At 37.3% G+C, this 13162-nt stretch overlaps 1 protein-coding gene across 1 annotated transcript in view; it reads right to left on the bottom strand.

Annotated features, from left to right (window-relative positions):
• Positions 1 to 13162, bottom strand: part of SYCP2 (synaptonemal complex protein 2) — a 66330-nt gene that overhangs the window by 23363 nt on the left and 29805 nt on the right. Inside the window, 5 exon segments of the mRNA XM_067011842.1 lie at positions 9116 to 9552; positions 9702 to 9835; positions 10361 to 10418; positions 10751 to 10820; positions 12617 to 12774. Coding sequence (XP_066867943.1) covers positions 9116 to 9552; positions 9702 to 9835; positions 10361 to 10418; positions 10751 to 10820; positions 12617 to 12774 — 857 coding nt within the window.

Below are 13162 nucleotides of genomic sequence, written 5' to 3'. Positions count from 1 at the left end.
GTATCATCTTTAATTTCTTTCATCAGTGTCTTATAATTTTTTGCATACAGGACTTTTGTCTCCTTAGGTAGGTTTATTCCTAGATATTTTATTCTTTTTGTTGCAATGGTAAATGGGAGCATTTTCTTAATTTCACTTTCAGATTTTCATCATTAATGTATCAGAATGCAAGAGATTTCTGTGCATTAATTTTGTATCCTGCTACTTTACCAAATTCATTGATTAGCTTTAGTAGTTTTCTGGTAACATCTTCAGGATTCTCTATGTATAGTATCATGTCATCTGCAAACAGTGACAGCTTTACTACTTCTCTTCCGATTTGGATTCCTTTTATTTCTTTTTCTTCTCTGATTGCTGTGCCTAAAACTTCCAAAACTATGTTGAATAATAGTGGTGAGAGTGGGCAACCTTGTCTTCTTCCTGATCTTAGTGGAAATGGTTTCAGTTTTTCACCATTGAGGACGATGTTGGCTGTGGGTTTGTCATATATGGCCTTTATTATGTTGAGGAAAGTTCCCTCTATGCCTACTTTCTGGAGGGTTTTATTATTATAAATGGGTGTTGAATTTTGTCGGCAGCTTTCTCTGCATCCATTGAGATGATCATATGGTTTTTATTCTTCAGTTTGTTAATACGGTGTATCACGTTGATAGATTTGCCTATATTGAAGAATCCTTGCATTTCTGGGATAAACCTCACTTGATCATGGTGTATGATCCTTTTAATGTGCTGTTGGATTCTGTTTGCTAGTATTTTGTTGAGGATTTTTGCATCTGTGTTCATCAGTGATATGGGCCTATACTTTTCTTTCTTTGTGACATCTTTGTCTGGTTTTGGTATCAGAGTGATGGTGGCCTCGTAGAATGAGTTTGGGGGTGTTCCTCCCTCTGTTATATTTTGGAAGAGTTTGAGAAGGATAGGTGTTAGCTCTTCGCTAAATGTTTGATAGAATTTGCCTGTGAAGCCATCTGGTCCTGAGCTTTTGTTTGTTGGAAGATTTTTAATCACAGTCTCAATTTCAGTGCTTATGATTGATCTGTTCATATTTTCTATTTCTTCCTGGTTTGGTCTCGGAACGTTGTGCATTTCTAAGAATTTGTCCATTTCTTCCAGGTAGTCCATTTTTCTGGCATAGAGTTGCTTGTAGTAATCTCTCGTGATCCTTTGTATTTCTGCAGTGTCAGTTGTTACTTCTCCATTTTCATTTCTGATTCTATTGATTTGAGTCTTCTCCCTTTTTTTCTTGACAAGTCTGGCTAATTGTTTATCAATTTTGTTTATCTTGTCAAAGAACCAACTTTCAGTTTTATTGATCTTTGCTATCATTTCCTTCATTTCTTTTTCATTTATTTCTGATCTGATCTTTATGATTTCTTTCCTTCTGCTAACTTCGGGGTTTTTTTTTTTGTTCTTTCTCTAACTGCTTTAGTTGTAAGGTTAAGTTGTTTATTCGAGATGTTTCTTGTTTCTTAAGGTAGGATTCTATTGCTAGAAACTTCCCTCTTAGAACTGCTTTTGCTGCATCCCATAGGTTTGGGTCATTGTGTTTTCATTGTCATTTGTTTCTAGGTATTTTGTGATTTCCTCTTTTATTTCTTCAGTGATCCCTTGGTTATTAAGTAGTGTGTTGTTTACCCTCCATATGTTTGCATTTCTTACAGATTTTTTTCCTGTAATTGATATCTAGTCTCATAGCGTTGTGGTCGGAAAAGATACTTGATACGATTTCAATTTTCTTAAATTTACCAAGGCTTGATTTGTGACCCAAGATATGATATATCCTGGAGAATGTTCTATGAGCACTTGTTTTTGGATGGAATGTTCTATAAATATCAATTAAATCCATCTTGTTTAATGTATCATTTAAAGCTTGTGTTTCCTTATTTATTCTCACTTTGGATGATCTGTCCATTGGTGAAAGTGGGGTGTTGAAGTCCCCTACTATGATTGTGTTACTGTCGATTTCCCCTTTTATGGCTATTAGTAATTGCCTTATGTATTGAGGTGCTCCTATGTTGGGTGCATAAATAGTTACAACTGTTATATCTTCTTCTTGGATCGACCCCTTGATCATTATGTAGTGTCCTTTTTTGTCTCTTGTAATAGTCTTTATTTTAAAGTCGATTTTGTCTGATATGAGAATTGCTACTCCAGCTTTCTTTTGGCTTCCATTTGCATGGAATATCTTTTTCCATCCCCTCGGTTTCAGTCTGTATGTGTCCCTAGGCCTGAAGTGGGTTTCTTGTAGACAGCATATATATGGGTCTTGTTTTTGTATCCATTCAACCAATCTGTGTCTTTTGGTTGGAGCATTTAATCCATTTACATTTAAGGTATTATCGATATGTATGTTCCTATTCCCATTTTTGTAACTGTTTTGCGTTTGTTATCGTAGGTCTTTTCCTTCTCTTGTGTTTCTTGCCTAGAGAAGTTCCTTTAGCGTTTGTTGTAAAGCTGGTTGGTGGTGCTGAACTCTCTCAGCTTTTGCTTGTCTGTAAAGGTTTTAATTTCTCCATCAAATCTGAATGAGATCCTTGCTGGGTAATCTTGGTTGTAGGTTTTTCTCCTTCATCAACTTTAAATATGTCCTGCCACTCCCTTCTGAGTTGCAGAGTTCCTGCTGAAAGGTCAGCTGTTAACCATACGGGGTTTCCCTTGTGCGTTATTTGTTGTTTTTCCCTTGCTGCTTTTAATATGTTTTTTTTGTATTTAATTTTTGACAGTTTAATTAATATGTGTCTTGGCGTGTTTCTCCTTGTATTTTTCCTGTTTGGGACTCTCTTGTGCTTCCTGGACTTAACTATTTCCTTTCCCATATTTGGGAACTTTTCAACTATAATCTCTTCAAATATTTTTTCAGTCCCTTTCTTTTTCTTTTCTTCTTCTGGGACCCCTATAATTCGAATGTTGGTGCGTTTAATGTTGTCCCAGAGGTCTCCAAGACTGTCCTCAGTTCTTTTCATTCTTTTTACTTTATTCTGCTCTGCAGTAGTTATTGCCACTATTTTATCTTCCAGGTCACTTATCCGTTCTTTTGCCTCAGTTATTCTGCTATTGATCCCTTCTAGATTATTTTAAATTTCATTTATTGTGTTGCTCATCGTTGCTTGTTTCCTCTTTAGTTCTTCTAGGTCCTTGTTAAATGTTTCTTGCATTTTCTCCATTCTATTTCCAAGATTTTGGATCATCTTTACTCTCATTATTCTGAATTCTTTTTCAGGTAGACCACCTATTTCCTCTTCATTTGTTAGGTCTGGTGGGTTTTTATCCTGCTCTTCTCATCTGCTGTGTGTTTCTCTGTCTTCTTAATTTGATTAAGTTACTGTGTTTGGGGTCTCCTTTTCACAGGCTGCAGGTTCGTAGTTTCCATTGTTTTTGGTGTCTGTCCCCAGTGGTTAAGGTTGTTTCAGTGGGTTGTATAGGCTTCCTGGTGGAAGCGACTAGTGCCTGTGTTCTGGTGGATGAGGCTGGATCTTGTCTTTCTGGTGGGCAGGTCCACGTCTGGTGGTGTGTTTTGGGGTGTCTGTGGCCTTATGATTTTAGGCAGCCTCTCTGCTAATGGGTGGGGTTGTGTTTCTGTCTTGCTAGTTGTTTGGCATAGGGTGTCCTGCACTGTAGGTTGCTGGTCGTTGAGTGAAGCTGGGTGTTGGTGTTGAGATGGAGATCTCTGGGAGATTTTCGCTGTTTGATATTACGTGGAGCTGGGAGGTCTCTTGTGGACCAGTGTCCTGAAGTTGGTTCTCCCACCTCAGAGACACAGCCCTGACGCCTGGCTGGAGGACCAAGAGCCTTTCATCCACACGGCTCAGAATAAAAGGGAGAAATAGTAGAAAGAAAGAAAGAGAATAAAATAAAATAAAATAAGGTAAGATAAAGTTATTAAAATAAATTATTAAGAAAAAAATTTTTTCCAGGACAAATGGTGAAAGCAAAGCTATACAGATGAAATCTCACACAGAAGCATACACATACACACAAAAAGAGTAAAAGGGGGAAAAAATATATCTTGCTCTCAAAGTCCACCTCCTCAATTTGAGATGATTCATTGTCTATTCAGGTTTTCCCCCCATGCAGGGTACATCAAGTTGATTGTGGAGATTTAATCCGCTGCTCCTGAGGCTGCTAGGAGAGATTTCCCTTTCTCTTCTTTGTTCGCACAGCTCCTGGGGCTCAGCTTTGGATTGGGCCCCACCTCTGCGTATAGGTTGCCGGAGGGCGTGTGTTCTTCGCTCAGACAGGACGGGGTTAAAGGAGCAGCTGATTCGGGGGGTCTGGCTCACTCAGGCCGGGGGGAGGGAGGGGCACGGAGTGTGGGGCGAGCCTGCAGTGGCAGAGGCCAATGTGACGTTGTACCAGCCTGAGGCGCGCCGTGCGTTCTCCCGGGGAAGTTGTCCCTGGATCACCGGACCCTGGCAGTGGCGGGCTGCACAGGCTCCCGGGAGGGGTGGTGTGGAGAGTGATCTGTGCTCGCACACAGGCTTCTTGGTGGCAGCAGTGGCCTTAGCGTCTCATGCCCGTCTCTGGGGTCCGCGCTGACAGCCGTGGCTTGCGCCCGTCTCTGGAGCTCCTTTAAGCAGCACTCTTAATCCCCTCTCCTCGCGCACCAGGAAACAAAGAGGCCAGAAAAAGTCTCTTGCCTCTTCAGCAGGTCCAGCCTTTTTCCCGGACTCCCTCTCGGGTAGCCGTGGTGCACTAACCCCTTCAGGCTGTGTTCGCGCTGCCAATTCTCTCCCTGCGATCCAACTGAAGCCTGAACCTCAGCTCCCAACCCCCGCCCGCCCCGGCGGGTGAGCAGACAAGCCTCTCAGGCTGGTGAGTGCTGGTTGGCACCGATCCTCCGTGCGGGAATCTCTGCGCTTTGCCCTCCGCACCCCTGTTGCTGCGCTCTCCTCCGTGGCTCCGAAGTTCCCCCTCTGCCACCCGCAGTCTCCGCCCGCGAAGGGGCTTCTTGTGTGTGGAAACCTTTCCTCCTTCACAGCTCCCTCCCACTGGTACAGGTCCCGTCCCTGTTCTTTTGTCGCTGTTTATTCTTTTTTTTTTTTTTTTGCCCTACACAGGTACGTGGGGGAGTTTCTTGCCTTTTGGGAGGTCTGAGGTCTTCTGCCAGCGTTCAGTGGGTGTTTTGTAGGAGTTGTTCCACGTGTAGATGTATTTCTGATGTATCTGTTGGGAGGAAGGTGATCTCCGCGTCTTACTCTTCTGCCATCTTCCCAGCTTTCCCCCCAGCAAGATATTTTGTGGTTATCGACAAAATGATTCTTAAATTTACAAGGAGAAGCAAAAGACCCTGAGTAGCCAACACAATATCAGCGGAGAAGAACAAAGTCTGAGGACTGACCCTACTTTAAGATTTACTAAAAAGATATTGAATACAATAATCAATATAGTGTGGTATTGGTGAAGGAACAAATAGAATAATGGAAAAAACAGAGAGCCCAGAAATAGGCCCACATAAATACAATTAGCTGATCTTTGACAAAGGAATAAAAGGCAGTACAGTGGAGAAAAGTTAGTCTTTTCAACAATGGAGGAAAGTTAGTCTTTTCAACAAATGGTGCTGGAACATCACCATGCCAAAAAAAAAAGGAATCTATACACAGACTTTACACCCTTCATGAAAATTAACTCAAAATGGATAATAGACCTGAATGTAAAGTGCAAGCTATAAAACTCCTAGAAGACGACATAGGAGAAATATGAGAAAATCTAGGTGACCTTGGGTTTGGAATACCTTTTTAGGTACTACACCAAAAGCACAATCCATGAGAGAAAAAACTGATAAGTAGGACTTCATTAAAATTAAAAATTTCTGCTCTGCAAAAAACACTGTTTAGAGAATGAAAAGACAGACCACAGATTGGGAGAAAATATTTGTAAAATACATACCTGATAAAGAACTTGTATCTAAAATACACAAGGAACTGTTAAAATTAGGAAGCAACCCAATTAGGAAGCAACCCAATTAAAATTGGACAAAAGATCTGAAGAGACAAGTCACCAAAGAAGATATACAGATGGTAAATAAAAATATGAAAAGATGCCCAACATCATGTCATTACGGAATTTCAAATTAAAACAATGAGATACCACCAAGCACCTGTAAGAATGGCTAAAATCCAAAACATTGACAATATCGAATACTGGCAAGGATGTAGATCAACAGGAACTCTCTTACTCATTGCTGCTGAAATGCAAAAATGGTACAGCCATTTTTTCCACTTTTGGAAGACAGGCAGTTTCTTACAAAGCTAAACATACTCTTACCATATGACCCAGCAATCATGCTCCTTGGTATTTTCCCAACTAAGTTGAAAGTTTATGTCCACACAAAACCTGCACACGAATGTTTATAGAAGCATTATTCGTAACTGTCAAAACATGGAAGTAACCAAGATGTCCTTCAACAGGTAAATGGATAAACAAATCTTGGTATGTCCATACAATGGATTCAGCATTTAAAAAGAAAAAGAGCTATCAAACCATAAAAACACACGGAGGAACATTCAATGCATATTGCTAAGTGAAAGAAACTAATCTGAAAAGATGACATACTATATGATTCCAACTCTGGCATTCTGGAAAAGGCAAAATTATGGAGACAGTAAAAAGATCAGTGATTGCCTGGAGTTTGGCAGGGGAGGGAGGAAACAAGGGAGGGATGGAGCACAGGGGAATTTTAGGGCAGTGAAACTATTATGCATGATACTCTAAGGGTCAATATCTGTTGTTATACATCTGTCAAAAAAACATGGAATACACAACGCAAAGAGTGAACTATAATGTAAACTATGGACTTGAGTTAATAATGTTTCAATACTGGCTCATCATTTGTAACAAATCTACTAGCGTAAGATGTTAATGATAGGGGAAACTGGGGTGGAGTGAAGGGGTATATGGGACCTCTCTGTATAGCTGTATACCTGAAACTGCTCTAAAAAATTCTATTAATTTTTTAATGGAAAGACTATAAAGTAGGAATATTATCTGCATAATTTTAGATTATCTGGCTAAAAGAAAACTTGAACAACACTCTTAAAGATATGAGTTCTCTTGCTTTTAGTTTTACTGTTTTTCTGGGCATCACGCATATGGGTTTTCTAAATTATGGTAAAATATAAACATAACATGACATAAAATTTATTATTTTAACCATTTTTAAGTTCATATGTTTTTATATATAATAGATAATAAGTTATTACTTACTATTCCTTCTTGAGATTACCAGAAGACAGGGTATACCTTGCCTTGATAAAAATGTAGCAAAAACAAACCTCCCCTAAAACAGTGTATAATAATATAATATTATTAAGAACTCTGACATAATTGGAGCCAATGTGAGAAATCTGTACCACTGAACTACAGAGGTTCTAGTTCTCTGGATTTATCCAGTGAATAGAAAGACATGATCAGACAGATGACTACCTTAGAGGAGAGTCACCCATGAATGAGAGTGGCAGGAAATGCTGCACAGTAATAAAGAGAGAGATGGTATGAAAGAGCAAAGAGAACTTCTGAAAACGGCAAGTTGATTTAAAAAAAAAAAAAAAAGCACAGCTTAGAAAAGATCAAGTTTCTGTGCTCCCAGGAAAAAAATGACTGGATCAGAAAAATTCTGTGGAATGATTCTAAATTCCAAAGAAAACAGTTTAAAATTAAAATTGAAGGACAGATCAGCATTCAGACCAAAAGAAACTTACTTCCACTGGGTCTGAAGGAACTAAATAGCAGCTAAGACTAGAAAGAAGAGAGAATAGTGTACTGAGAATCAAGAAGAAAGTGACCCAAAAGGATTTGGTTAAAAAAGAAAGTAGCCAAATGAAGCAGAAAAAGGGAATTGCAGGTTAAACACAAAATAAAGAGTAGTCAAGACAAATGAAATATCTAATTATATACAACAACTGCAAAATTAGCTATTAAATATTTCACTTGCACACTAAGATGCTCCAATATATGAACATTTTACATTGACTCTAGACATTTGGCCACCCAGGTATTAGTAATACTCTGAAAGATAAATGAAGGCCTGTACAACCTGGATCTCTTAAGGCATAGTGCAAAAGCGATTGCATTACTGGAGGTGGAAATGTATTCTAATTAGAAAATTTTCTTAATCTGCATCTTGGTAGCAATGACCAAAGAAAAGGTTTATAACTTTAACTGCTACAAAAAGTAAACTTTCAGTCTCAAAGTATGGTTGGTGCAAACTAGCTAAAACTCTCCTGGAGATGTTCTACAGATGATTAATTTGAAGAAGTGGCGTCTCCAATGAGGACAAGCAACATTTACAATAGAAGATAAGTCTCCTCCACCCCATTTACATACTTTCTTGAAAAACCTCGTCAAACTTTAAGGCAATAATCCAAGAAATGTTTCAGATGCTACTATGTGCAAAACTGTGCTAGGCCATACAGGAAAACAAACGCTGAATAAAACATAGTCTTTACACTCTAATAGGTTAAAACAGGGGGAAAGACCACACAAAATAACCATTTATTAAAAAAGAAAGGTAAGCACCATAAGAGAGGCAAAGACAGTTCTATATGCATGTTCAGAAGAATCTGAGGGACAGAGTGGGAGAGACCCAACAAGAGGAGACAAGGAACTGCAGGGTTCATTCATGCTATACCTATTTACTTGCCAGCTATGTGCCAGCAGGCACATGGGTTCTATCAGGGCTGGGACTGGGGAGAGGTCAGAAAGGGGTTCAGGAGGCATGCACTCTCAGAGTCTAAGCTTGAATTAAAGAACATGGTATTACTAGTGGTTACCAGTGGGGAGAGGGAAGAGGAAAGGGGCAAGAGAGGGGTATGGGATTAAGAGATGCAAACTACTAAATATAAAATAGATAAGCAACAAGGGTAAATCACAAAGCATAGAGAAATACAGCCATTATTTTGTAATAACTTTAAATGGAGTATAATCTATAAAAATATTGAATCACTATGTTCTACACCTGAAACTAACGTAATATTGTAAATCAATGATACTTCAATTAAAAAAAAGGACAGGGTATTACAAACACTAAATTTGTAGCAATTAATCAAGCTTCTTTCACTTTATGTTATTAAGTAGGCATATTATGGGTGTGCAGAAATAAAACACACTGAAAGCTCACCATTTTTTTTTGTTTCAAATCCCAGGAATTAAATTCAGATGTCAATCTTTTCCCTGATTTTCTATGACTTTTTGCATTTTTTCTAGAAGAGCTTTTATCACAGACAGCAGTATCCACATCTTTTGACAGTATGTATTTATTCCTACAGATCACAGATTCTTCAACTGTCTTATTTAGGAGAACTGATTTAAAAGTAGTTTCAGATTCAATACTCGAATCACTCTGCTTTGTATTTTCAATATTTTTCTCCTCCAAATGTTCAGAATGATTTAGTTGTTGTTGTTTGTTTCTTTTGCACACTTCTACTTCTGCTTTATGTATTTTGTTATGCTGCATTATTTCTTTCCCATACTGCACCTTTCCCATTTCCTGAGAATTATCATCTGATATTGAAGAGGATGATTTTTGTTTAGTAAGTTTTTTGTTGATAACAATATCTAGTGGGAAAATGAGAAATTAATCCTTATTAAATATATAAACTGATCATATACAAAATTTGTTAAAACCAAAACATTTGTGAAGACATTTCAAGAAATGAGTATTTCCTTGAACAACTATTTTATATACAGAGAAAACTGTGTTTCACCTTGATTAAATGTGTCTCCTGATGAAGTACTTGCTCTTTGGTTATTACACAGATTAATATTTGTTACAGGTGTCCAACATGCGCATTTGGAGTGCATTTTATTTCCACATATGTTGTCTAAAACACCAGGTAACCTGCAAATAAATTCATTTGCTTATCACAAAACATTAGCCTATGACTGATATAAGGCCTTGATTTTATTTAGTCAATGTTTATTGACAGAAATTTAACAGTCAAGTATGAAAAGATTTTCGTAAGTCCTGATGAAAGTTTAAATTTACTATATAATTGATCAAGATTAAAGAATATTATTTTAAAAGTTCCATTATTGCTACTATTTTGGTATCTACCTAAATACATCTCACATATCTTACACGTCTTCATGTATATCTAAACTTGGTTAATTTTCTTCACATTCATACTTTGTTTTAAAAATCTCATTCATTTTAAGTCTCTCAATTTGAAAAGAGTTATGTTGGTTGAAGAAACATATAGGCTATTCCCCATTGTGCGATCATAATAATACTTGAAAGATGATAAATTCTATAACCAATACTACATTTTAAGAATATAAAGGCCTTGTCCTTTAAATTCGTTATACTCATCTAAAAGTAACATTATTATAGGCTAAATGATCTGATGGGTTTTCTCATACTTACACAGGTTTATCTATTTTTTCCACTGCCTGTGAATCAGGAACAATTTCCTGGAGTTCACCTAAATAAAACAAAAATTATGGTATTTTCATTTTTTCGTGCAGTTGGCAGGGTAAAATGAAAGCTAAAATTTGATCAAAGTTCACATATTGGGATGGAAAGATTGATTGATCTCATCTTCCCCCTCCCAGACCCAAACTTCTTGGGAACCAAGGCTGTATTATATTTCCTTGTAACCTCTAAGTTCTTTGCATAAAGCTGAATGTATTCATTATAAATCTTTTTTTCAAATAAATGAAAGTATAGAGAGAAGTGAGTATATGTGTGTGTGTGTGTGTGTGTGTGTGTGTGTGTGTATAAAGAATGACTAAAATTAAACCAAAGATTACTTACTAAAATTTTGGTTTGGGAATTCAATGTCCTTATTTTCTGTCTTTTCTATAACTTTAGCAGTTTCGATATGCTATAAACAGGGGAGAAATTTTAATATAAATTTGAATTAAGGCATCATACGAAGTCAGAGTATTAAAGTTTAAAACTTTTTTGCCTTACTATTAAAAGTTGGATAGTATTTCTATTTATTTCATAACAATTATGCCCATTCTAGAATATTGCCTATCCTAAAACACAAGAAAGTAACTTTCATTGCAGATAAGGAGGCAGAAGATCCTACAAATTTTCTGATCTCAGCCACAGCTAGAAAAATAATTCAATTTTCCTCTCTGAGAATTTCTAGCACCTCCATGGTGTATCTTCTCTTGCTATTGATCTCATAGCCTGCACCTTTTCTGTCTTTTCACTAACATACATACGAACCGGAAATTATGAAGTATTAACTTATTTTGTAAAGTTTTGGCCACTGCACAAGTAACTTCTTGACGGTAGCAAGCTTCCCTTTCCACAGCCACAGATACATACCTGCCCAGACCAAATAAAAATTTGCCATCACTATCAGAAAAATATACCCTCTAACTAAGATATTTTGCCTCATCCTGGCTGTCTTCCCTACTGGGAGAGGAGCAGTATGAAAATGTACAGGTGTGTTTTTTGTTGTCACAATGACAGAAGGGCTCTCCTGACAATAAGTAAGCACAGGCCTAGGACACTTCTCATCCTACAACATTCAGAACCACACTGCACAGCTAAACAATAACTGCCCCTATTAAGAAACACTTAGCTAGACAATTTGAACCATTATTTTGACTATTTTTTCCTAATATCTTCAACTCTTGCACCCTTTATCTTTTGGCCACATAACCGTTAAAATTTTTTTTACATCCACCATCTTTCTTTCTTTCTTTTTTTTTTTTTTTACTGTAACACCAAGGCTGCTAAGCTTTATTTGAGGAAATTATACTTACTTCTAAACTAATGCCATGATAAGCTTCATAGTCTTAAATTTGAACTGGGCCCTCAACACTGCCTAACACTTGTACTTATTCTTCCCCCTCTCCATTCTGTCTCAGTAGTTATTCCAAACCTCTGTGTGTTTCTGAGCCCTCTACTTCAAGGCTCTGTCTCCAAGAGAAGCTCACCATGCTCACACTTCAGAGAAAACAAAAGCTTTCAGGTGTTCCTCCTCATCTACAAACTTATCTGTATCTCTGATTACCTATTTCTCCAAGACACAACTTTCTCTCATCCATTCCCTGCTCTGTCCCCCCTTCCACTTCCTGGAAACAATGCCCTCCTCGATGTCCATGTGACTAATAACCTTTATTGACCCTTCAAACTCAACTCCTCTCCATCTCCTAAAAGAGCATCTCCTGATCTTCAGCTTCCCCTCCAGCTCTGGGATCAGGCACCTGCCCCTCTACTAGGTTTCTATTGCATCCTGTATGTACATCTGAGAACACATACAATATTATAATCATCTTATTAATATGTCTAATTCCCATGCTAGATTTTGAGATACTAGAAGATCGATTCCACCTGTGTCTTATATTTCTAAACCAGAACCTTCCCCATAGCAGACATTAATTTGTATAATAACCTAAAGAATGATGGCAAGTCCATTTCTCCTACTGAATGCATAAATCAGTTACACTGAATGAATATTTCTAAATTTTATTGTTAGCACAGTAAATGACTGATAAGACCTTACTTTCAAGGACAATAAATGATATCTAAAAAAATTTAAAAAGCAATACTGTAGGAAAAGTGAGACACTCACTGCTTGCAAAAGTAGTTAGCTCAATTATGTATTTCTACAATAACTTGATAAAAATTTATTTAAAAATGCTTTCAAAGTAAAGTTACTTTGTCTGTATTATCTCCTCTATTTCTTTCTTCAGATGATCTAGATCTAAGTGATACAGCATTATCCACTCCATTTTCCAATGTTTTAGAAGCACCAGGTTTTTCTGTAGAACTCGTCATTTGCAGTGGTGGTTTAATTCTTCTTCTTCGTGGTGTTGCTAAAAAGGAGGACAAAGGACTGCTATATTTGTAGGATTTTCTATGTTGTTCTCACTGAGATACTTTTTGCTGAGGAAGGTTAAAAAGGGGGATTCTAAGATGGGTCCCAGGTTTCTGATTTAGATGAGTAACTGGATATGGACTCCATATTCCAAGGTAAGAAATGGAGAAAAACTGGCAGGGAGGGTGGAAAGATGAATTTATTTTGGACCTGTTAAGTTTGAGAAGTTTGTCAAATATTAGATAATTTCCCAGTAGGCAATCAAATTTGGGGAACAGAAGGTCACTATTAAATTGTCATAAAGATTAAATAATACTGTGTTTATAGCAACTAGTACACAGTATCAGATTATTTTAAAATTTTTATTTAGCTCTTAGTATGTACCA

This window comes from Kogia breviceps, chromosome 14 (genome assembly GCF_026419965.1).
Source record: "Kogia breviceps isolate mKogBre1 chromosome 14, mKogBre1 haplotype 1, whole genome shotgun sequence".
Taxonomy (NCBI): Eukaryota; Metazoa; Chordata; class Mammalia; order Artiodactyla; family Physeteridae; genus Kogia; species Kogia breviceps.
Note: the sequence above shows the minus strand (reverse complement) of the source record. Positions and strands in the feature narration are given on the sequence as shown.